This window comes from Nomascus leucogenys, chromosome 6 (genome assembly GCF_006542625.1).
Source record: "Nomascus leucogenys isolate Asia chromosome 6, Asia_NLE_v1, whole genome shotgun sequence".
Lineage (NCBI taxonomy): Eukaryota > Metazoa > Chordata > Mammalia > Primates > Hylobatidae > Nomascus > Nomascus leucogenys.
In genome coordinates, this window is record NC_044386.1 from 29,895,499 (window position 1) to 29,921,618 (window position 26,120).

At 39.2% G+C, this 26,120-nt stretch overlaps 1 protein-coding gene across 2 annotated transcripts in view; it reads right to left on the reverse strand.

Moving 5' to 3' along the window:
• Nucleotides 1-606: 606 nt before the first annotated feature.
• Nucleotides 607-26,120, reverse strand: part of ZFR (zinc finger RNA binding protein) — a 90,819-nt gene continuing 65,305 nt past the window's right edge. For both annotated transcript variants that reach the window (XR_004030414.1, XM_030813952.1), the window contains 4 exons: nt 25,935-26,030; nt 10,601-10,712; nt 10,385-10,482; nt 607-2,206 (listed from right to left, as the gene is read on the reverse strand). Coding sequence is in view for 1 of the 2 variants with exons in the window: in XM_030813952.1 (XP_030669812.1) it covers nt 2,027-2,206; nt 10,385-10,482; nt 10,601-10,712; nt 25,935-26,030 (486 nt within the window). In the remaining variant the exon portion in view is untranslated. The remainder of the gene's footprint in view (nt 2,207-10,384; nt 10,483-10,600; nt 10,713-25,934; nt 26,031-26,120) is intronic.

Consider the following 26,120-nt stretch of genomic DNA (forward strand, 5'->3'; position numbering starts at 1 on the left):
TGGTCTCAAACTCCTAGGCTCAAGCAGATCTGCCTGCCTCGGGCTCTGTAAGTGTTAGGATTACAGGCGTGAGCCATCGTGCCAGGCCAGCATTCTTCCCTTTTAAGAGAACTGTGAGGAACGAAATTCTAAAAGAGAGTAAAATGAGACCCAGAAAAATTTAAAAAGGGAAAAAAAGCCTTGTCCAAGTTAAACAGACAGTACAGGTTGAGTATATCTTAGCCGAAATGCTTGGGACCAGAACTGTTTTGGACTGTGGAATATTTGTATCAGTTGAGTATCCCTAATCTGAAAATCTGAAATGGTCCAATGAGCATTTCCTTTGAATGTCATGTAGGCCCTCAAAAAGTTTCAGATTTTGACAATTTTCAGGTTTTTAGATTAGATAATCTATATGTGATGAATCTGGGAGAAAAGTCTGAGTCTCCTACTCTATTTCCCCCGTGGTCTCCTATGGTTTCCTGGCCCTCTAAGACTCTGGGGGAAGATTCTGACCCTAGAAAGAAATTAAGCCAATATAATATTGAATTACAAAATTTTCTGAAAATTATGTGCTTAAGCAACAAACATTTGTCAGGAATAACAAGATGCAGTACTCAATAAATTTGAATATGATTTTACTGAAGCATACATCATTTCAAAGCAAAAGTAGTTTATGTTGTCAATTCTAACATATAATACATTTAAGTCATTATATGAATTTCATTTTTTGTGTATTTCACTGTAGTGCTGTGACAACAAAATGACATCTGTGTACCAGAGCATACATATATCAACAGTAAGATGTAATTTTTCATTACATCACTGCTAGAATATTTAGCTTTGTGTAGGAGACATAAGCATGTTAATAAGATGGCCACACCAAATAATTTTCTGTTTTTTTCCTTAGATAATCTTCATTTTTTATCAGTAATACTTTATCAACCTCACTGTTAACAGAACTGTAAATTATCTGGGTGATGGGGTGTGTGGAGAAGATCATCTGTGTTATACTGTAATAGTTGCTAGAGTAATCTCACACACACCAATAAGGAACTGTCACCATAATTAAGGGCTAGTTACTGTTGTTAGTTGCACAATGATGAAGTTCTTTTGAAAATATTGGTTAGCCCACTTATATGTGAAAAATGCCCTTTCCACTTATACACAAGAAAAAAATATTCAGAAAGTTATTTTTGGCCTTGCTATGTCAAAAAGTCAACTGTACAAAGATCTAAGTGTTAAACCTAAAATTATAATTTTAAAAGTCTATTAAAAACAAAAAAGTCATGCATTTTTATTATCAATTATGCAGAGGCTTTAAAACTGTTGCAAGACCATATAGTATATATTAGCTTTTATACTGCTAATGCACAACTAACAGCAAACTTGATTAGATTAACAGAATTCTGTCTTAATTACACCTTTATATATCACACTAGAGACAAATGCCACAAGATCTGCAGAAACATTCAGTTCTGAGCACTCGAATGGCAGGGTAACTTTTTGGGTTGTAATCCTTCACATATAGAAAAACAAATTCTGCAGTCTCACGTTACAAAAAAACGTACTGCTGTAAAATATTAAGAAGGGGTAAAGGATATTGTCTATAACACAAAGTAACTTACAACTAGTGTCAAAAAGCAAACAAAACCTCTAAATCAAAATACACAGAGCAACTGAAGCACAAATCCTGCATTAAATACAGTGAAGATTTAATAAGACAATGCACTAGTTAATAAAAGACACAAAAATAGGGGGGGAAGCTAGGGCAACCAGAAAATAAAATAAAAATAATGGGAAAAAATCGGAACTACTGTTTTCCCCCTAGTCGGAGCACATTTTTTTTTTTTTTTTTTTTTTTGGGTGCCTTTCCATTCAAATAATACCTAACACTGTACATTTTTTAATGACACAGAAAAACTTGGTTCTTCCATGAAATCCTTTAAATTCTTGATAAATTTTTCAATGTAGACATTATTATGAATGAAAAACAGCCAACAAATGGGCACCTGTTTTTTTAATACTGAAGATTTACAGACAGTTTTTAAAAATTATCATAATCTTTTTTGTCTTTTTTCCCCTCAGCTTCAAACCCATCAACTCCATCACTATCTCTTCTTCGTTTCCTGTTGTTGTGGATGTTAAAACGTTGGCTCATTTGCGGTAATGGATCCATGCCTAGAACTTTGTGTATCTGGCGGAATGCAAGGAGTCTCAATGCAAACTGCAACAAAGAGAGTCAGAATTTTGAGTTAACTGAAAAACCCCAAGTAGTAACACTTATTACATTTACCTCCCTCCAAATGCAACATTAAAAAGCATGTATAATGAAAGAAACATTTAAAGGAATTACTTTCACAACTGAAATAATCTGTTATGTTCTCATGTTTTTTTTTTTTTTTTTTTTTTTTTTTTGACACGGAGTCTTGCTCTTTCACCCAGGCTGGAGTGCAGTGGCGCGATCTCGGCTCACTGCAAGCTCCACCTCCCGGGTTCACGCCATTCTCCTGCCTCAGCCTCTCCGAGTAGCTGGGACTACAGGCGCCCGCCACCACGCCCGGCTAATTTTTTGTATTTTTAGTAGAGACGGGGTTTCACTGTGGTCTCGATCTCCTGACCTCGTGATCCGCCCGCCTCGGCCTCCCAAAGTGCTGGGATTACAAGCGTGAGCCACCGCGCCCGGCCATGTTCTCATGTTTTTATTTCCTAGCTTTTGTGCACATGCCATTTTGTTTTCTTAAACATTAAGTAAAAAAACACAAAACTTTAACACGCACACAAAATTACAAAAATTATGAGAGGTGACATCAAAGAAACAAGCAGGACGTTGAAAACAAAGAAAAATGGGAGCTACCTGCTTTAACAGAATGGTTGCTGATGGCCTTCCTAGGCATTTGGTAGACAGTATATAATTTAAGAACTGTAATTATACTCATGTGGATGTACCAAACTTATTTACCTAATTTTCTACTGGTAAACACTAGGCTGGTTTCAGTATTTTTTTTTTTTTTTTTTTTTTTTTTTGAGACGGAGTCTCGCTCTGTCGCCCAGGCTGGAGTGCAGTGGCGCAAGCTCGGCTCACTGCAAGCTCCGCTCACTGCAAGCTCCGCCTCCCAGGTTCACGCCATTCTCCTGCCTCAGCCTCCCAAGTAGCTGGGACTACAGGTGCCCGCCACCACGCCCAGCTAATTTTTTGTATTTTTAGTAGAGACGGGGTTTCACTGTGTTAGCCAGGATGGTCTCAATCTCCTGACCTCGTGATCCGCCCGCCTCGGCCTCCCAAAGTGCAGGGATTACAGGCGTGAGCCACCGCGACTGGCCTCCAAGTATTTTTATTACTGTATTACAATGAATGCTTGTTTTAAGATGTTTCTGTGCACTTATGTGACAAGTTCTGGAGAAAGAACTTTTATTAATCAGTGGGACCACTGGACATATAAAAGTGGTAAGTACTAACAAATGAAGCTCCCCAAAATTTATACTGATTAATATATCCACTAGTAACATGTATGCGAGTCTGCTTCCCCCCTTCTGGATACTATAAACGGAAAAATATTCTCACAAGTATGATGGGCAAAACAGTATCTAATTGTTATCTACAACATTTTTGAGACATGGTCTTACTCTGTTGCCCAGGCTGGAGTGCAGTGGTGCCATCACAACTCACTGCAACCTCCCTGGGCTCAGATCTCACTCAGCCTCCCGAGTAGCCAGGAACACAGGCTCACACCAACACACCTGGCTCATTTTTCTATTTTCTGTAGAGACAGGGTATTTTCGCCATGTTGCCCAGGATGGTCTTGAACTCTGCCCACCTGCTAGGATTACAGGCGTGAGCCATCATGCCCAGCTATAACTTGTATTTATTTATTTTTTGAGACAGAGTCTTGCTCTGTTGCCCAGGTTGGAATGCAGTGGCGCGATCTCGGCTTACTGCAACCTCCGCCTCTTGGGTTCAAGTGATTCTCCTGCCTCAGCCTCCAAAGTAGCTGGGATCACAGGCGCGTGCCACCATGCCAGGCTAACTTTTGTATTTTTAGTAGAGATGGGGTTTCACCATGTTGGCCAGGCTGGTCTTGAACTCCTGACCTCAGGAGATCTGCCTGCCTTGGCCTCCCAAAGTGCTGGGATTACAGATGTGAGCCACCGGGGCCAGCCAACGTGTATTTTTTAATCAATCAGTGAGGTGCAGCATATTTTTGCTGGCTCATTTGCTTAAGTTTAAAGATACCATATGAAATTTCCAATAATATCTTTCACGGCTTCCTGTATTTACAGCCTTCTTAAAAAGATCTTGCCTATGTAAAAATTATATTTTTCTTAATACTTTGATAATTTATGTGTGGCTCCTTAAGTCAGTTGGTATTTACTTGTATATATGTATAGCTTAATTTTTTCCTTAGATGATTAGCCAGTTATCTCAACACCACTTTGCTGATGATTCATCTTTTTCCACTGATTTGAAGCATCAGGTCTGTCATACATTAATTCCCTTATATCTAATGGTCTACTTCAAGGCTCTTCCATTCCAAAGGTTTATCTGTCTACTTCTGTGCCATAACTACATTGTTTAAATTTCTGTTGTTTTATAGGATGTTTTGGTATCTGGTAGAGTTGAACTTTCTTAGCAGTTCTCTTGTATTTCCAATTCCAAATGAAAATTAAAATTGGCTGAGTGTGGTGGCTCATGCCTGTAATCTCAGCACTTTGGGAGGCCAAGGTGGACGGATCACTTAAGTTAGGAGTTTGAGACTAGCCTGGCCAACATGGTGTAACCCCATCTCTACCAAAAATAGAAAAATTAGCTGGGTATGATGGCGTGCACCTGTAGTCCTAGCTACTCGGGAGGCTGAGGCAGGAGTATCGCTTTAACCTGGGAGGCAGAGGTTGCAGTGAGCCAAAATTGTGCCACTGCAATCCAGCCTGGGTGACAGAGTGAGACTCTGTCTCAAAAAATACAAAAAGAAAATTTAAGGCCGGGCGCGGTGGCGCAAGCCTGTAATCCTAGCACTTTGGGAGGCCTAGACGGGCGGATCACGAGGTCAGGAGATCCAGACCGTCCTGGCTAACACGGTGAAACCCCGTCTCTACTGAAAATACAAAAAATTAGCCGGGCGTGGTGGTGGGCGCCTATAGTCCCAGCTACTTGGGAGGCAGAGGCAGGAGAATGGCATGAACCCCGGAGGCGGCTGCACTCCAGCCTGGGCGACAGGGCGAGACTCCGTCTCAAAGAAAAAAAAATTTTTTTTAAATCGATTTTTAAAGTTCTATTCTCTTACCCCCCCAGGCAAGCTTCTCACTGAATCATATCATCTTACCTTGTGCTTTTATTTCATTTTTCTTTTATTAAAATTTATTAAAATCTATTAAAATTCTAAAGCTTAGCCGGGCATGGTGGCTAAGCACTTTGGGAGGTGGAGGTGGGAAGATCACTTGAGCCCAGCCTGGGCAACATAGGGAGACCCTGTCTCTACAAATAATTAGCTGGCCATGGTGTCGCACACCTGTGGTTCCAACTACTTGCAAGGCTAAGGCAGGATTGTGTGAGACGGGGAGGTTGAGGAGGTTGAGGCTGCAGTGGGCCCAGATGGTGCCACTGCATTCCAGCCTGTGTGACAGAGTGAGACCGTCTCAAAAAAACTGCAAAAACAAAACCAAAAAACCCCTAAAGCAAGTTTGTCCAATCCATGGCCCTCAGTGTTGAATGTGGCCCAATACAAATTCATAAACTTTCTTAAAACATTATGAGATTTTTTTGCGATTTTTCTTTTTAGCCCATTAGCTATCATTAGTGTTAGTGTATTTTATGCATGGCCCAACACAATTATTTCAATGTGGCCCAGGGAAGCCAAAAGACTGGATACCCCTGCCCTAAAGCTTAAAGATATGCTAATATCTATTTAATGGGTTGTTTACTTTCAGCCAGAAGCATGTGCCATTCACTATGCAATCTTAAAAATGTACTGATACTGTAGCTGGTTTTCAATGAGTCTAAGTTGCTCCCTAACAGTAGCCAATGCCAAAAGATTCCTTCCTTAGAACACAAAAAAATGTGCATCAGTACAGAAACATTGTGTATGACTGAAATCACTATGATTAGAAAAGAAAATCCTTGACCAGGTGCGGTGGCTCACGCCTGTAATCCCAGCACTTTGGGAGACAAAGGTGGGTGGATCACGAGGTCAGAAGTTCAACACCAGCCTGGCCATCATGGTGAAACCCCGGCTCTACTAAAAATACAAAAATTATCCAGGGGGTGGTGGCGCATGCCTGTAATCCCAGCTACTCAGGAGGCTGAAGCAGGAAAATCGCTTGAACTCAGGAGGTGGAGGTGAGCTGAGATCACGCCATTGCACTCCAGCCTGGGTGACAGAGTGAGACTCCGTCTCAAGAAAAAAAAAAAAAAATAAAAAGAAAGAAAAGAAATTCCTTGTTACTTCATGAATAAAAATAAAACTTTCACTACATGACCATGTCTATGTAAGACTATCTTTGGCACCAATTCAAAAAGATTTCTTAAAATCTTGAAACTAGGGGGACTTCAGAGACATGATTTAATCTAGCCCTCCATTTCTAGGGATATACCCACTTAACCTAATTCAAGGAAATTTTACAGTCACTTGATTAAACAGCAACTTTCTCTACATAGTTACAGCCTTCAATGTAACTGGACTCTTTTTTTCTGGTAAAATTCACATACCTTTAAAACGTATACCTTTAAAATGTAAAATTCAGAAGCTTTCAGAATACTTAGAAAGTTACTCAACTATCACTATTATCTTATCCTAGAACATTTTCATTACCCTAAATGGAAACCCCAAGCCCAAAAGCAGTTACTCCCCAACTCCTCTATCCTCAGTCCCTGAGAACTACCATTGCCTATTATGAATATTTCATATAAACGAGATAATTAGGATAAAGTTTTTAAGGTTCATTCATGTCGTAGCATGTGTCAGTACTTTATTTCTTTTAATGGCTGGCTGAATAATATTCTAATGTATGACTGTATTTGTTTATTCACCCATTCATCAATTGATGGACATTTAGGTTGTTGCTACTTTTTGACTATCACATATAATGCTGTTTTGAACATTTGTGTACAAGTTTTTGTGGGGACATATTTTTTTCAGTTCTCTTGAGTATACATCTAGATATGAAAGAGTTGCTGAGGCATATAGCAATCCATGTTTAACTTACTGAGGAGCTGCTAACCTGTTTCTCTTTTCCTTTTTTTAAGCGATGAGGTCTTGCTATGTTGCTCAGGCTAGTAATGCACTCCTGGGCTCAAGAGATCCTCCTACCTCGGCCTTGCAAAGTGTTCAGATTACAGGCATGAGCCGTTGCTCACTGAACCCTCAACTTCCTGGGCTTAAGTGATTCTCTCACCTCAAGCCACCTGAGTAGCTGGGATTACAGGTACATGCCACCATGGCCCAGAGGTAATCAAAAAAATTTTTTATAGACATAAGGTTATGCTACGTTGCCAGGTCGTTCTTGAACTCATGGGCTCAACCAATCCTCTTACCTCAGCCTCCTAAAGTCTTGAGACTACAGGCGTAAACCACTGTGCCTGGCCCTAATCTGTTTTTCAAAGTGACTGCTGTTCACACTATTTTAAATCCCTGCTCTGATTTTGAGATAAAGGATAGTTACTGGTTTAGTCATCCACATAGGAATTTATTGCTCCAAAACTTTTCCCCCAAGTTAGATAATTCTAGTTGCTAAGAATTTTGGCTCATACAGCTGCTTTGAAAATCCTGAAAGTCTCAAAGTCATCTGTAGTCAGGACTTGATACAGCATTCTACTTAAGTCTATAATTATTAGGGACTTTTGCCAGTAGTTTCTCTACTTCACTTAAGTTATAAGACTGTTAACTTCCCAGGTGAGAACTAGGAATATTTATCATCATGATATACTAATTCTTTTTTCAGAGAGACTTATAAAAGGTCCTTCCTAAAGATAACATAATAGGGTTTTCTTCTACATTAATAGAAAATATCCGAAGACATCTCATATATAATAATGAATATTTATACATTTTTACCACAGAGATATTCTTACTAAGCATCAGCCTATTTTTTTTTTTTTTTTTTTGAGATGGAGTCTCACTCTGTTGCCCCGGCTAGAGTGCAATGGTGCGATTTTGGCTTACTGCAACCTGTGCCTCCTGGGTTCAAGCGATTCTCATGCCTTAGTCTCCCAAGTAGCCTGGACTACACGCACTCACATGCCACCACACCCGGCTAATTCTTGTATTTTTAGTAGATGCAGGGTTTTGCCACGTTGGTCTCAAACTCCTGACCTCAGGTGGCCCACCCGCCTCGACCTCCTTAAGTGCTGGGATGATTACAGGTGGAAGCCACCGCACCTGGCCCAGCCTATGCTAGTATTTTATGAGTTTCTAAATGAAGGAATACTCCAGTAAGTAAAACCAATATAGCATTTGAGGTTTGAGTGAGCACCCTACAATCTCTTGTTCTGCATGTGGTTTGTAGGTACTTCTAAGGTCTGACAAGAAGAGAAAATTCTACCATATTACTGGCAATTATTTAGCAGCAAGCTGAATTTGAAGATTGATACAAATCATTCCCATACAAAGACATTTTGGAATTTTCATCATCATCGAGGATTAAAGGTTTATTTTATAATCCATTTCCTTCTTGGGAAGGGATGATTAACCGTATAACTTTTGCCCGTTTAAAGGTATGTTAAACTATGTACACCTACCTATAGAAAGGAATTTTAATAAATGACAAAGGCTGTATCTGGCAGAAGCAACTTGAAAAGGATCACTGGAGAAAAGACATATAGGGGCATACAAGAATAAAGGCAGACACTGTGGAAGGAAATAGGGAATCATTCCAGAGACAAAGGAAGGAAGAGGGACATTAACATGGGCACTACAGGCCACCGAAAAACAAACTGAAATTGACACTGGTACTTCAGATTTCACCAGTTATATATGCACTAATTTATGTGTGCATGTGTGTATAGCTCTGGGCAATTTTATCACACATGCCACCTTATGTCATGTAACTACCATCACAATCAAGATGGTTAACTGTTCTATTGCCACAAGACCCCCTTTAGAGCCATGCCATTCCTTCTTCCTATCCTTAACTCCTGGGAAACACTAATCTGTTTTCCCCCTCATGCAAGTATTATGTCATGAGTGCTACATAAATGCATTATATATTATGTAACTCCTTCACTTTTATTAAGAACACTTCTAAATGTTCTCCTAAACGTCCTCCTAAAATCAGACCACTTTCTTTAAGGTCACGTTTTTAGAAAAGTAAGCATTCTTCTTAATGAATTTTGTTAGTTTTCAAGTGTTTCCTCCTGAATTTCTTTTCCTTTAGATTTAGAACTAATTCCTTTAAGTATTAAAGGGAGAAAGAACAGACACTTAAGGCAACTATCTTCTTCCCTAGAATATAAAATGAAAGAAATAAAAACAACGAATGCATAAGAATTTGGTCATGTTGTGAGTCTGTAAGATATCCATAATATTCTATTACTACTCTCTCTCCTTCAATACCATTTCTGGCATAACAATTTACATTGGTCCTGACATCTTTCAAATTCCAAATTATTCAAGATAACCAATCAAGATCTTAAATCCAACAACTCCTAAGCATCTTAGAGTGGATTATTGTTCATAGCTAGTATGCTTTTTTCCCCTACTCAGCACATTTCTGGAATCAATAAAGGGAAGCTATACCAATCTTAGGTTGATTTTTTCCATTCACTCATTAGGTTCAATGTTTTTTCTTTTTCATAATTATTCAATAGGGTTAATAAGATGATGATAATACTAGCTAACATTTAAGATCCTTCCATATACCAGGTGCTAAGATGGTTACACATATTAACTCATTTAATCTTCTCAACAATCCTGTTTGAGACAGATACTGCTTTTATATCCATATTATAGATGAGATGGCAGAGTTGGTAGTCAAATCCAGGGAGTCTGTCTCCAGAGCCCACATTTTTATTTACTTTGACAGTGGCAGGAAAGGTTAAATTATAACAATAATGACCATAAACACCACAGCAAATTGCTTTTGTACAACCAGAGGACATAAGAATTTCTGTTGATCTTGATGCATAACCTATTACCCAGATTTAATGAGACACTGAAAATATTGCTGTATTTTTATAATATATAATACACTTACTTAGAAATGCCCATATAATTAAATAATAAAATTTTAAACTCTATTAGTGAAATCTAGTTTTGGGCAAGCTATTTTAATATCCTTTCTAGGGGCTTGCTTACTACAGAAGCAGAAGAATGAATATTATATAGTGACTTATAATATTCCTTAAGACAATAACAGAAAAGTAAAACCTTAATGGAGTAACCCAATAGGGCTCTGAATTTAGGAATACTAGTACCTGTGCACTGGATGTGATGTCTTCACGCTGCTGGTCAGTCATTGTTGCCAAGGTATCAAAGGGATCCTTTTCACAAGGATCCAGAAGTCCAGGACTACCTATAGCAATCACCACAGGGAGAGGAAATCATTAGCATTGTCCACTTATAAAAAAAATTATTCAACCAGCAAATGAGTAAACTTCATTTCATTTCATTAAAAACAAAGTAAAAGTTACCTTTAAGAATAATCCCTGAAGAAATGCACTCAAAAACTCTTCTCAGTGCATCCCCAGGGCTCTGAGGGCTAGAAGCACTGCTGATTGCTTTCTCTACTAATAACTCCATAGCCTAAAAATACAACATAAAAATGTGTTTAACAGCTTACCAAAGGAATTACTCATTTTCAAACACTAGAATGAAAAACTAAAATTTTAAAGATTGAAAAAGCTACATAGAACAAGTCACAAAAACAGAAAATAAATATTACATATAATATAAAAACATTCAAAATTAAGGAATAGGCCGGGCACAGTGGCTCACGTCTGTAATCCCAACACTTTGGGAGGCAGACTGCCTGAGTTCAGGGGTTAAAGACCAGCCTGGGCAAGATGGCAAAACCCTGTCTCTACAAAAAAACCCCCCAAAAACCAAAAATTAGCTGGATGTGGTGGCACGTCCTGGTGGCCCCAGCTACTTGGGGGACTGAGGCGGGAGGATCGCTTGAGCCTGGGATTGTTTACTGGCTGCAGTAAGCTGAGATCACACCATTGCACTCTAGCAGCCTGAGTGATGGAGTGAGACCATCTCTCTTCACAAACAAAAAAAAAAACAAACAAAAACCCAATGCAGTGAGTGGTGTTTTGAAGGGTCTCATGATAAAAATTTGTATTTAGATTTTTAAAAATTGAGATATAATTCACATATAAGATTCACTCTTTTAAACTGTACAATTCAGTAGTTTTTAGTATATTCACAAAGTTGTTCAATAATCATCATTACCTAATTCTAGAACATTTTCATGATCTCCAAAAGAAACCACATAACCACTAGTAGTCATTCTCCATTCTCCCTTTCTTCTAGCCCTTGGCAACCCCTAAATCACTTCCAGCTTCTACAGATTTGCCTACTCTGGACGTTTTATACAAATGGAATCATGTAATACGTGCTTTGTGTTTGACTTCTCTCACTTAGCATAATATTTAAGGCTTATCCATGTTGTAGCTTTTATTTAAAGTTTAAATGAGACTACTAACAGCAATTCAAAGAAACTAGTTTGGAACCACTATGAAATCCTTAAGATGATAATGAAAGCTGAAAAGACATTAGTGAGAATCCATACTTTTGGCTATACGCTAAAAAAGGTCATGGACTTATTTATCAGAGGTAAAAACTACGTCAACCCATTCACTCCAAGGCCATTTCTCAGAATCTCTTTACATTTTAAGGGATGGGAATTTAAAGAAATAGTGCACATTAACAGCTATGAAAAATAAATGATAGCTTCCAGCACGATTGGAAAAAACCTGAAAATAATGAATATTAATAATGATAAATTTAAGTCACAATTTAAAAAATTAAGACAGCTCAGTTTATTACGTTGAAGAATGCAGGAAGATGCTCAAGATTCTTTTTTATTTTGAGAAAGGGTCTTGTTCTGTCACCTAGGCTAGAATGCAGTGGCATGACAACGGCTCACCGCAGCCTCAAGCTCTTGGGCTCAAGTGATCCTCCTACCTCAGCTCAGGTTCACTTGAGCTCAAGAGCTTGAGGTTGCAGTGAGCTGTGGTCGTGCCACTGAACGACTGGGACAACAGGCGCAGCCACCATGCCTGGCTAATTTTTGTAGAGATGGGGTCTCACTATGCTGTCCAGGCTGGTTTTGAACTCCTGGGCTCATGCAAACCAACTGCCTTGGCCTCCCAAAGCCTTGGGATTACAGGCATCACAGCAACAGCCCCTCAAGACATTTTTCATTTTTTATGGATTTTCATTTTAAAGTTGTTTTAATATTTTAAGGGACAAGCTTCAGCCATCTAGAAAACTCTATGTATATGTATGGAATATGCATGTGCATGGAATATTTTAAGATGCGAAAAGACTGAGACCCTTGAGGATAAGGTCAGTGTTACTCATCTTGAACCCACTTGCCTAGTACAAGTAGCCAGAAATTTTGTAAATACTTAGTAAATGATTATGACATGGAATGATTTTGGAAAGAATGTGAGAATAATCCTGACAATTCAGTGATAAAATAAACCAAGAGTAGTAATTAGCAAAATATTGATGTTGTGATTAAAACACAAAATTGAAGTCATAAAATATGCAACTTTCGATAAATGCCTCAAATTTTTACTGAGTACTTTTAGCAAATTTTATGAGAAAAGTGAGGATTAAATAATCAGCTACAGTTCAGGTATGTCAAGACATAAAAATATGTTTCAAGTAACTCAAAGCTTTTTCAAAATCTGTTTATTAATTGGCTTTAAGAATCAGGCATTTCTGATTTATACCAGCAGGTAAAAGCAGAAATTAATTAAAAGTCAAGAAAGAAATCAATTATTTATGGAACACAAAAAAGTCAATATACTTAAACACACACAATAAAACTAATCAACTACCTATCTCTGACACCATTTACTGTGAACTAAGCAATTAAAACATATTAATTTTCTAAAGAACATAGCTATTCTCCAAGCACATGTCTACAGTTAAAAGAACAATGAAAATAGACTATAATTCAAAAGTAAAAAGATAATATCAAAAATAAATAGAATCAAATTAAGGATCACAACACTTCAGGTTGTAATATAAAGGGTCTTGGAGGCTATAATTATATAAGAGAATAACTTATTAAGAGTTACTATAACTGGAGACGGAAAAAGCTCCCCATATTAAATGATTAAAAAAATCAAGGATTGTAATATTTGCTTTAAAAGATTTTTAAATTTTTTTTTTTTTTACAGACAGGGTCTCGCTATGTTGCCCAGGATGGAGTGCAGTAGTTATTCACAGGCACGATCATGGCACACTGCAGCTGAGCTTGAACTCCTGGGCTCAAGTAATCCTACCTTGGTTTCCCCAGTAGCTGAGACTACAAGTGAATGCCACTGCACTCCACTGCAATATTTGCTTTTATTTTTTGAGAGACAGGGTCTTGCTCTGTTTCCTAGACTGGAATGCAGTGGTGTGATTATAACTGCCTGTAGCAGGCTGGGTGTGGTGATTCACGCCTGTAATCCCAGCACTTTCGGAGGTCAAGGTGGGCAGATCACCTGAGGTGAAGAGTTTGAGACCAGCCTGCCCAACATGGCGAAATCCTGTCTCTACTAAAAACACAAAAAATTAGCTGAGTGTGGTGGCAGGTGCCTGTAATCTCAGCTACTAGGGAGGCTGAGGCAGGAGAATCACTTGAACCCGGGAGGCGGAGGTTGCAGTGAGCTGAGATCGTGCCACTGCACTCCAGCCTGGGCGACAAGAGTGAAACTCCGTCTCAAAAATAATAAATAAATAAACAAATAAATAAATAACTCACTGTAGCCTTGACCTCCCAGGCTCAAGTGATTGACCTCAGCCTCCTGAGTAGCTGGCACTACAGGACCCACTACCATGCTTGGCTAATTTTTATTTTTAGTAGAGATGAGGTCTTGCTATGTTGCCTGAGCTGGTCTTGAACTCCTAGGCTCAAGCGATCTTTCCATCTTGGTGTCCCAAAGTGATGAGATTGGCCGGGTGCAGTGGCTCATGCCTGTAATCCCAGCACTTTGGGAGGCCAAGGTGGGCGGATCACGAGGTCAGGAGATTGAGACCATCCTGGCTAACAAGATGAAACCCCGTCTCTACCAAAAAATACAAAAAAAGTTAGCCAGGCGTGGTGGCGGGCGCCTGTAGTCCCAGCTGCTCGGGAGACTGAAGCAGGAGAATGGCGGGAACCCGGGAGGCGGAGCTTGCAGTGAGCTGAGATCGCGCCACTGCACTCCAGCCTGGGTGACAGAGCGAGACTCCGCCTCAAAAAACAAACAAACAAACAAAAACAAACAAACAAAAAAAACAAAGTAATGAGATTACAGGCGTGAGCCACTGCACCCAGCCCTATTTGCTTTTTAAAAACACTCATGAAGTGTATTTTTTCCCTTCCCATCTCCAGTTATAATATGAGCAACTCTTAGTAAGTGGCAGGCACCATGCTAAATGATCACTTACATGCATAATTTAATTCAAGATGGAAAAAAACCCCATAAATTTAAGAAGCTAAAAATAGTTTTGTCCCGGGTCATGTAGCTAGGTGATAAAGCTGAGATTTGAAACCAGGTCTTTCTGAAATCAAAATAATGCTTTTTTTTTTTCTTCTTTCCCTTATGTTTTCTTTCCTACTATGTTTCAATAAGTATCTTTCATCAATGGGTGATCCAGAGAGAAAACATGAACTAGTTTCTGTGAATATTAGTTTCCAGCTCTGGTAAAAATAAAGACCTTTGTAAAACAAACAAAACAAAGCCACCTAATGGGATTTCAGTAACACAGGCACTTTCACTGGTGGAAGTGTAAACCAGTAAAATCTTCCTTTAAAGCACCAGTGGCAAACTGTATCAAAACTTTTTTTTCCCCCCAACAAGAGACGGAGTTGCACTCTTGTTGTCCAGGCTGCAATGGCGTGATCTCAGCTCACTGCAACCTCCACCTCCCGGGTTCAAGCGATTCTCCTGCCTCTGCCTCCCAAGTAGCTGGGATTATGGGCATAATCCACCACGCCCAGCTAATTTTGTATTTTTAGTAGAGATGGGAGGTTCCCCATATTGGTCAGGGTGGTCTTGAATTCTTGACCTCAGGTGATCTGCCCACCTCAGCTTCCCAAAGTGCTAAGATTACAGGTGTGAGCCATTGCACCTGGCCACAAAATTTTAAAAGACATACATTAATTAGCCCAGCAATGGCAGTACTAAGATTTACAACAGGGCTATTACTACATAACAAAAGCACAAAAAATATTCTGCCCAGCTCTTAATTTGTAACAGTCTGGAAACAATCACTAGCACTAGGAGTTCTGGCTAAATAATAGTAGTAGCAGTTATCCTCTTCATTATAGCTACCACTTACTGAGTGCTTATCCTTGCTAAGTGATGCTCTAAGTCTTCACATATATTAACCAATTCTAACTATTATAATCACATTCTGAAGGCAGATATGACTACCATTCCCATTTTACAAATTAAGATGTTTATGCTCTTAAAATGGTATTTTATGAATACCATAACAATGGGCAATTGTACATACAAAAGCCACTTACATAGTCCAGTTGACATGGATCACTATTGATACATGCACAACAGACTTTGATTTGTAAGCCCATTTGCAGGTTGTTGCATTTTTGTAATATATTTACTCACAGCACTTTATTTTATATGGTGAAATGTATGAAAGTCTTAATAAAAATGGTCATGTCTTGCAGGGAAAAGGTTTACTTACAGCTTTTAGTGATTTAGGGGTATGCATACAGTTAAATAGATGATTTTTGTTAAGGGGTATCTAAATGCTGAGTTAGTTCATGTACCATTTGCTGATTTTTTTGTAAGCTGAGACTGTTTGTTCTTTGCCCTGAGATGTCAGTGTCCTATCATTTTAGAACTCTTTGTTGGTTCTATCAGCAACAGCTAGGAGAACTGTTAGTACAAACCACCACCACTAAAATCTGTATTACTTACAAATATCTCTGAAAGCCAGTAAAATATGTGAAAAGAAATGTTAATGTATTTCAACTGATATTTGGGCAGGAAGAATAATTATAGCAGTTTTCTTCACCTTTCTTTGAGAATGATTCCTTTACATTTGATATATCATTCTTTAAAACAAAACAAAACAAAACAAAACAAAACAAAACAAAAAACTGGTCAGGAATGGTGGCTCACACCTATAATCCCGGCACTTCTGAAGGCCAAGTCGGGAGGATCCCTTGGTTCTAGGAGTTTCAGACCAGGCTGGGCAACATAGTGAGACCTTACCTCTACAAAAAATTTAAAAAAAAATGTAACCAGGCATGGTAGTATGCACCTACAGTTCTATGTACGTGGGAGGCTGAGTTAGGAGGATCACTTAAGCCTGGGAAGTCGAGGCTGCAGTGAGTCATGATCATGCCATTGCACTCCAGCCCGAGTGACAGAGTGAAACTCTGTCTCAAAAAAGATAACATTAAACATTTTAAAGTGAATAATTCAGCAGCATTATTATACTATGTTGTGCATATCAAGTTCCAAAACATTTCCATTACCCCAAAGTAAACCCCCTTACCCATTAAGCAACTTATCCCTATTTCCATAGAGACATGCACTGTCTCTGTGGATTTATATATTCTTGATATTTCATATAAATGGAATCACACAACATGTGACCTTTTGAGCCTGGATTCTTGCACTCAGCACACTGTTTTCAACGTTAATCAATACGGTGGCAGAGTTTTGGTTTTTTTTTTTTTTTTTTTTTTTTTTTTTTTTGAGATAGGGTCTCGTGATGTGCCCAGGCTGGCCTCAAAATCCTGGGCTCAAGAGATCCTCTTGCCTCAGTCTCTTGAGTACCTGGGACTACAGGCATGGGCCACTGTGACCAAAAAAATAACAGATTTTTTTGCTTAAATACTCATCACTGTCTAGAAATAAAATATATAATAAACATTGTGTGTGTGTGTGTGTGTGTGTGTGTGTGTGTGTGTGTGTGTGTGTGTGAGGGAAGGAGGGAGAGGGAGAGGGAGAGAGAGAGACAGACAGACAGACATGGTCTTGCCCTGTCACGCAGGGTGAAGTGCAGTGGTGCAATCACAGCTCATTGCAGCCTCAAACTCCTGGGCTCAAGTGATTCTCTGACCTCAGCCTCCTGAGTAGCTGGGACTATAGGTGTGCACCATCTCATCCGGCTAATTTTTAAGTTTGTCTTTTGTAGACATAGGGTCTTGCTATACAAATAAGGCTGGTTTTGAACTCCTGGCCTCAAGTGACCTTCCCACCTCGGCTTCCTAAAGTGCTGGGATTACAGGTAGGAGCCATTTTGCTAGGTCTATAATAAACATTAAAAAAATTACATGCCTTTTATAAGTTACTGCAGTTATACTATTATAAAGGTTTAGATAGCACACAGCAATTCTGATATCAGACCAACATTACAACAGAACTCTACCTATATTTTATTTCATCACCATGGATTCACGACAAAAGAACAACTAATCTGAAGGCAGAACACCATTTTCAATCCTCACTGCAGTGGTAAAGGAAAGGCTACAAAAGCAGGCTTTGTTACTTAAGGATTTGTTCAAAGTAATCTGAATGCTAAATAAAATTAAACACAATACAGTTCATAAGAATTTCAAATTTATTTGATAGAAGAAAAAAAGTTACTCCTGTTTATGACAATAGCACAGACCCAAACTGAAGATCTCTTGCCTCCACAACATGATTAAGAAATATATTAGGGCCATGCATGTTGGCTCATGCCTATAATCCCAGCACTTTGGGAGACCGTGGCAAGAGGATCGCTTGAGCCTAGGAGTTTGAGACCAGCTGGGGCAACATAGTGAGATCTCATCTCTACTAAAAATAAAGACATTAGTCAGGTGTGGTGGCATGTGCCTATCGTTACAGGCTCTGGGAAGGTTCAGGCAGAAGGAATGCTTGAGCCCAGGAGGTCAAAGCTGTAGTGAGCCAGGGTTGCTCCATTGCACTCCAGTCTAGATGACAGAGCAGGACCCTGTCTCAAAAACAAATGATAGAATATACACACTACTGCCTTTCAAGAAAAAATGTAATAGCTTGAATCAAACAGGAAAAGGCCAGTGACAGAGAACATTCCTGAAGAACAGAGTGTTTACCCTGCTTAGGCTTGGCTCTCCAGAGATGAGGGTGGGGATGACAGATGATTCAACAAATCCCCAAAATTTCACCAATAACTTTCAATTTGGAGAAAGGTAAAATGAATCACATTATAAGCAGTTCCAGAAGAAATTTTCCTAAAAGTAAAAACTCCATCTGACCATCTTCTATCTCACCAGAGAAAAGAAAAACACTAGAATTTGCTATCCTGAAGACTTTGAAAACCAGGAAAGAACAGAAGCAATCAGGAAATCAGGAAAGAGCAGAAAAATGGTAATCATTCACATCTAACTATTTCCAATAATAAATGCATTTGGCTAAAATGCAGATAAAAGAAAAAATAAAGGTAAGATCTTCCAAAGGAATTAGAGGTAGGAAAAAAAAAACTTCATAGAGCCCCAAATTAGCTTCACATACCCAAATGCTCTCTTGGTTCAGGGGAATATAAATTGTTAGTGAAAAGAAATGGTAAAACAGGTTCAGGAAACAAATGGAGCAAATCCTGCAAAGACAAAAGCTCTAGGAGTCCATTCTTGGGCTGAAACCTGAAACTGAAGGGGTGGCAATAAAATCCAGCACATTTGGAGTGCCACAGTGTATTTGATAAAGACACACAAGAGTGTAGCCTACATTTGCTAACAAGGCTGCAGGTAGCCAAATCCTACTCCTTTTCATATGCAATCCTCCAATCATATCTCACAGGGGAAGGAAAAGAAGAGTTATCAAAGAAGATGAGAATAGATTTGCATGACATCTTTGTACTTGTGTGGAACATAGCATGAAAACTAGTGATAAAAATCTATTCTGTAGGGACTCTGGGTGATAGTCACAGGTCAATGTAGGTTCATTAATTGTAACAAACATACTACTCTAGTGTCGGGGGGGCTGTGTATGTGTGAGGGCAGGGGATATGTGGGAACTCTATGTGGTTGACCCTTGAAAAACATGAGTTTGAACTGTACAGATCCACTTATATGGGAGTTATCTTTCATCTCTGCCACCAGAGACAGCAACAGCAATCTTCCTTCCTCACCCTTAGCCTATTCAATAAGAAGTTGAGGGCTGGGCACAGTGGCTCACACCTATAATCCAAACACTTTGGGAGGCCGAGGGGAGCAGATCACTTGAGGCCAAGAGCTCGAGACCAACCTGGCCAACGTGGTGAAACCCTGCCTCTACTAAAAATACAAAAATTATCCAGACATGGTGGCGCGCGTGCTTGTAATCCCAGCTATTTGAAAGGCTGAGGCAGGAAAATCGCTTGAACCCAGGAGGTGGAGGTTACAGTGAGTTGAAATCACACCACTGCACTCTAGTCTGGGCGACACAGCGAGACTCGGTCTCAAACAAACAAACAAAACAAAAAAGGAACAAAATGACTGAAGTTAAAAAATTAAGCGGTATACATTATACCTTGTTGAGAGCAGATCTCTTAAATAACCATAGTTTATAAAAATTGAACACATATTAGGCAACAAAAAAACCCTTTAAATTCCAAAAATTGCAAATAGCTGACTACATTTTTTGAATCACAATGCCATAAAAACTGAATTATTGTTTACAAAAACAAAAGCAACCCTCCTTCAACTGCGCAGAATATAAAAATTCCCTTGGCTGGGTGCTGTGGCTCACGCCTTAATCCCAGCACTTTGGGAGGCCGAGGCAGGCGGATCATGAGGTGAGAAGTTCAAGACCAGCCTGGCCAACATGGTGAAAGCCTATCTCTACTAAAAATACAAAAATTAGTCAGGCGTGGTGGCGCATGCCTGTAATCCCAGCTACTCAGGACGCTGACACAGGAGAATCGCTTGAACCCGGGAGGTGGAGGTTGCAGTGACCCCAGGTCGAGCCACTGCACTCCAGCATGGGCGACAGAGCAACACTCTGTCTCGGGGAGAGGGCGGGGAAATAAAATTCCCTCAAAACTACTGTTGGCTTACAGACAGTATGAAAACAAATTACAAAGCATTACCTCTGCAGCCAAAACTCTGTGTTCATCTTTAAACTGCAGCTTTAAAACCTCTATAACTACAGAATAAATCAATGAATCAAGCATCTAACTCAAGAAGCTTGTAAGATAATAACAGAAAACCCCAAGGAAAATATAGAAAGATAAAATCATAAGGTAATAAATTATTAATGAGGACTACAATAGAGCTGATTTTGAGGAGACAAAAAAGCAATAAAACAGATAAACCACTGCCTAAAGAATACAATACTAGGAGCGAATTTTAAATGTCAAAATACTGACATTTTGGTGGTTTTTTAAAGTACCAAAATACTAATGTATTTGTTGTTATATGTAAATGATTTCAAAGATCAGCCAGCAGCTTTTTTCACTTTTGACTTTCTTCACAATCATTTCCCCTGCCATGGCCAATGCTCCTTCAATTCCTTTGACCTGTGCATTCTCTTTTCTTCTCAGTTCTCACGGCTCTCCACCCTCAAAGAAAACATCCCGTGAAGTGCATGGGTGACTCTCTCAAAGAAGGCCTGGGTAGGACCAATCTGCAGTGCTGAAAATCCAGACTGCAAGAGTGGCCCAGACGCAGTGGTCTTGAGAGTCTATTCATACAAGTAACAACGTGGACTTACTACAATAGAGATAGCTTCAAGGACACCCTGGGTGGGTAGAGGGGACCAAAGTTTAAGAAAGCAGGAAGCAGGATGATGATGTACAATGCTTGTATTTCCACACATTCTTAAAATTTGGGACGGGCACGGTGGCTCACGCCTGTAATCCCAGCACCTTGGGAGGCCAAGGCGGGCGGATCACTAGAGCTCAGGAGTTCTAGACTACCCAGGCCAACATGATGAAACTCTGTCTCTACTAAAAATACAATCAGCCAGGCGTGGTGGTGCATGCCTGTAATCCTAGCTACTCGGGAGGCTGAGGCAGGAGAATCGCTTGAACCTGGGAGGTGGAGGTTGCAGTGAGCCAAGAAAGCACTGCTGCACTCCAGGGTGGGGTACAGAGCGAGGCTCAGCTTCAAAAATAAATAAATAAATAAAATTTGAAGCTATACAATGCCTACAAATTACTGTATTTAAAATCTATCAAGAATCTAATAAATTCCAAACACCTAAATACTGAAACACCCACATTGTTATTTTGCTCCCATCTGGCAAATACTTTACTGGCTAGTCTAATCAACGACACAAAGAAGAATTAAAAGCAAACAAACAAACAAGCAAAAAAAAAAAAAAAAAAATCCTAAAATAGCGTAACTCTATTGAATGGGTTTTTTTAAGGGAAATATAAATTGCCAAAATTAACCACCAGAGAGAGACTAATTACAATAGGAGAAATTGAGAAAACACTATTCCCTTAAAAGGAATTGGAAAGTGATGATGTCACATAAATTTTTATAAACTGTCAAGAAACAAAGTTTTGATGCTATTAAAACTGCTTCAGAGTTTAAAGAAAGCTTCCAAATTATTTTTACAGAGTTAGCGATCACTGCTTCTAAATTTGACAAAGAGCACAGAAACAAAACGTAAAAAATTTGTTTCATGTCACTGAGAAATTATTAAACAAACTATTGGCAAACAGAACTTAAGAGTTCATTACAACACTTTTCTCATATGTATGAAGAATCATTCCCAGAATGCAAAGGTAGTTCAATATGAAGAAATCTATTTACACACTATTAACAGGTTGAAGGAGAAAAACTATACATTCATGTTAATAAGACTTAAAAAACTGATAAAAGTTCAACTTCTGTTACTGATTCAAAAATTACTTAAACTGGAAAAAGACTGATAATTCAACGTGACAAGTAAATATCTAAAATAAAAGGCTATATACCGTCATGCTTAATACACTTTATAGACCAGAAACATTTTTAGTACAATCAGGAACGTATCATACATGTCAAGTAGTATTTCTTTTATTCCGTATTTGTTACTCTAGAATTCTTTTAATTAAAATAGAAAAAAAAAGTATTGGAAAGAAGGCAAAATATCATTTGTAGATATGTCTCAAAGAAAAAAAGAGAGATAAGGTCTCATTCTGTCACCCAGGCTGGAGTGCCGTGGCACAATCATGGCTCACTGTAGACCTGACCTGGGCTCAACAGATCTTCCCACTTCAGTCTCTCCAGTAGCTGAAACCACAAGCACATGCCACCAAACCTGGCTAATTTTTTATCTTTTCTAGAGAAAGGGTTTCACCATGTTGCCCAAGCTGGTCTCCAACTCCTGGATTCAAGCGATCCTCCTGCCTCGGGCCTCTCAAATAATGGGATTACAGGCATGAGCCACTAGACCACAACTGGTTGATCTTTGATCTATCGATTTATAGTTTTTAAATTAGTTTTTTCTTTTTGAGATGGAGTCTCACTATGGCGCCCAGGCTGGAGTACAGTGGCATGATCTCGGCTCATTGCAACCTCTGCCCTCTGAGTTCAAGAGATTCTCCTGCCTCAGCCTCCCGAGTAGCTGGGATTACAGGCGTCTGCCACCGAGCCCAGCTAATTTTTTGTGTTTTTAGTAGAGATGGGGTTTCACCACCTTGGCCAGGCTGGTCTTGAACTCCTGACCTTGTGATCGACCTGCCTGGGCCTCCTAAAGTGCTGGGATTACAGGCATGAGCCACCATGCCCGGTTTTAAATTAGTTTTTAAGTAATGCACATGTATACTTTATCCTGGCAAAAATTAAACATTACAGATCTCTATACTAGTCATCTCTTCCTCCCACTCTTCAGAAATAATCACTACTGTAAATTAGAATATATCCTACCAAAAATTTTGCTATGTATTTAAATTTACATATACGTATCTATAGAAAATATAATTCGATGAAAAAAAAGCCCTAAAACGAAGGAGATGTGCCGGGCACAGTGGCTCATGCCTATAATCCCAGCATTTGGGGAGGCCAAGGTGGGTGGATCACAAGGTCAGGAGTTTGAAACCAACCTGGCCAATATGGTGAAACCCTGTCTCTACTAAATATACGAAAATTAGCCAGGTGTGGTGGCGCGTGCCTGTAGTGTGTAGTGAGCCCAGATAGCTGTACCGTACTACAGCTGCCACTGCACTCCAGCCTGGGCGACAGAGCGAGACTCTGCGTCCAAAAAAAAAAAAAAGAAAAAAGAAAAAGCAGATGTGAACTAATTTGTCAGAATACAAAATCCAGAAATGATAAAAAAAATGAATGAATCAAAATTTGTAATGCCAGGTACAGTGGGGCTCAGGCCTATAATCCCAGCAGTTTGGGAGGCCAAGGCAGGCAGATCACCCAAGGTTAGCAGTTTGAGACCAACATGACGAAACCCCATCTCTACTAAAAATACAAATTATTAGCAGGGCGTGGTGGCCCCTGCCTGTAATCCCAGCTACTTGGGAAACAGAGGAAGGAGAATCGCTTGAACCTGGGAGGCAAAGGTTGCAGTGAGCCGAAATCATGCCACTGCACTCCAGCCTAGGCAACAAGCTGTCTGAAAAAAAAAAAAAAAAAAAAAAAAAAAAAAATTGCAAAAATGTGGCAACTTTCGGCTGGGTGCGGTGGCTCACGCCTGTAATCCCAGCACTTTGGGAGGCCGAGGTGGGCAGATCACGAGGTCAGGAGACGGAGACCATCCTGGCTAACACAGTGAAATCTTGTCTCTACTAAAAATACAAAAAATTTAGCCAGGCGTGGTGGTGGGCGCCTGTAGTCCCAGCTACTCAGGAGGCTGAGGAAGAAGAATGGCATGAACCTGGGAGGCGGAGCTTGCAATGAGCCGAGATCGTGCCACTGCACTCCAGCCTGGGCAACAGAGCAAGACTCCATCTAAAAAAAAAATTAAAAAAAAAAAAAAGTGGTAACTTTGCTTCTCTTTCTTTCTCTCTCTCTTCTCTCTCTCTTTCTTTCTTTTGAGACAGAATCTTGCTCTGTTGCCAGGCTGGAGTGCAGTGGCATGATCTCGGCTCACTGCAACCTCTGCCTCCCAGGTTCAAGCGATTCTCCTGCCTCAGCCTCCTAAGTAGCTGGGATTACAGGTGTGCATGTTGGTCAGGGCGGTCTTGATCTTCTGACCTTGTGATCCACCCCGCCTGGGCCTCCCAGTGCTGGAATTACAGGCGTCAGCCACCGTGCCCAGCAAAATGTGGTAACTTTCATATAGCAAAAATCATCATAAAGCTGAAAAGTAGATGAAAAACTGGAGAACACAATTTTCAACACAGGTAAAGGCTAATTATTGTAAAAAGAATTACTTATAATAAAATGATAAGAAACTGGCAGTTAAGAAAAAAACAATTACAAATGCCAACCATTACACAATTAAAGAAATACAAAAAATAAGATAGCATATATATATATTTTTGAGATGAAGTCTCACTCTGTCACCCAGACTAGAGCTAGTGGCACAATCTCGGCTCACTGCAACCTCTGCCTCCCGGGTTCAAGTGATTCTCCTCTCCTGCCTCAGCCTCCTGAGTAGCTCGGATTACAGGTGCCCGCCACCATGCCCAAATTGTTGTATTATTAGTAGAGACGAGGCTTCACTATGTGGGCCAGGCTGGTCTCGAACTCCTGACCTCAGTGATCTGCCCGCCTCGGCCTCCCAAAGTGTTGGGATTACAGGCGTGAGCCACTGTGCTTGGTGAATACCATATTTTGCCTATCATATTGTTAACTATTAAGAAGTGTGAGTGTGATAATATCCCAGAACTATGAGAGTGTAAAGAATATAATTAGTCTAATAGTTTTTTGAAATTTTCAATGACCCAACCTTCTGGTGAACAATTAGTACATGTTCTTTGACCTTGATATTTCAGCCCTAGCAATTTATTCTGCCCTCAAAAGCTTGACAACAATATATACAATGAGGTATAACAAGGATTTAATAGCAAAAGATTGTAAACCTAAATGTCTATCAAATGAATGTAAGTTAAATAAAATATGGCATGTCCATAGAAAGAATGCAGTAGATGTGACTGCCTTTTCAAAGAACTCTAAGATGAGCTTTGTTAAGAAAGTTTTAAACTATACAGTTTTAAACTGTGATAGCAAGGCCATGCTTTTGTTAAAAAAGATTTAAAAAAAAAAAAAGAACTAAGGTAATCTTGCCTATTAACTCTGATTCAACTCTGGAGTCAATAGGTTGTTTTATTTTTTAATGAATCCCTGTCTATCTGAATTCTTGCTCTTCAGGAATCAAAGTTTCAAACAGTAATGTACATAAAGATAGAAACATATACTGTATATGGGTATAAATTTTTCTCCTAGAAGAAATCACAGCAGATTGTTAAGATAATCTGCCTTTAAATAAGAAGGCTTTTGGTTATTTCGTAGCTTTCTGCGTTACTGAATCTCCTATTTTTTTGTATTATTTTTGAATAATATATATTTCTGAATTTTTACAGTTCCCAACCACATACATTATTTTAAAAAATGTCCCTGCATAAGGAGATTAACAGTTCTTCAGTCTTCTTTATACATTTGTATATTATATGTAAAAGCCAACTAATAAATGCTGTAATATTTAAAAAAAATACTGTGAAAACAGCAAAAAGAAAAAAATACACGAAGAGAAACATCAATGAAAATTCTTTAATTAGTCACATCTGAGAAAATTAAACATTCTAAGACTCCCCCAGGATTTTTCAGCAGAAAAGAAAAACTGTATTTAGTAAATGCAAATAAGGCTGATAATTATAATGTAAACTGAGAGGATAAAAACTGCAGAATTATTTCCTACATGTTTTTACACCATACAGTTACGTACTACTTACCCAGCTTGGAAAATCAGACCAAGTTGGAACTCGCTGACAGAGGTCTCGAAGAATGCGTATGATAATCACACAGGACTGCAGACCATTAGCTCTAGCCTTGAGAGCAACACAAAAACCAATTGAATTAATCTTAGAAATACTGAATATATCCCTTGATGAAAAAAAGTTAAAATACCACCGTTCAAT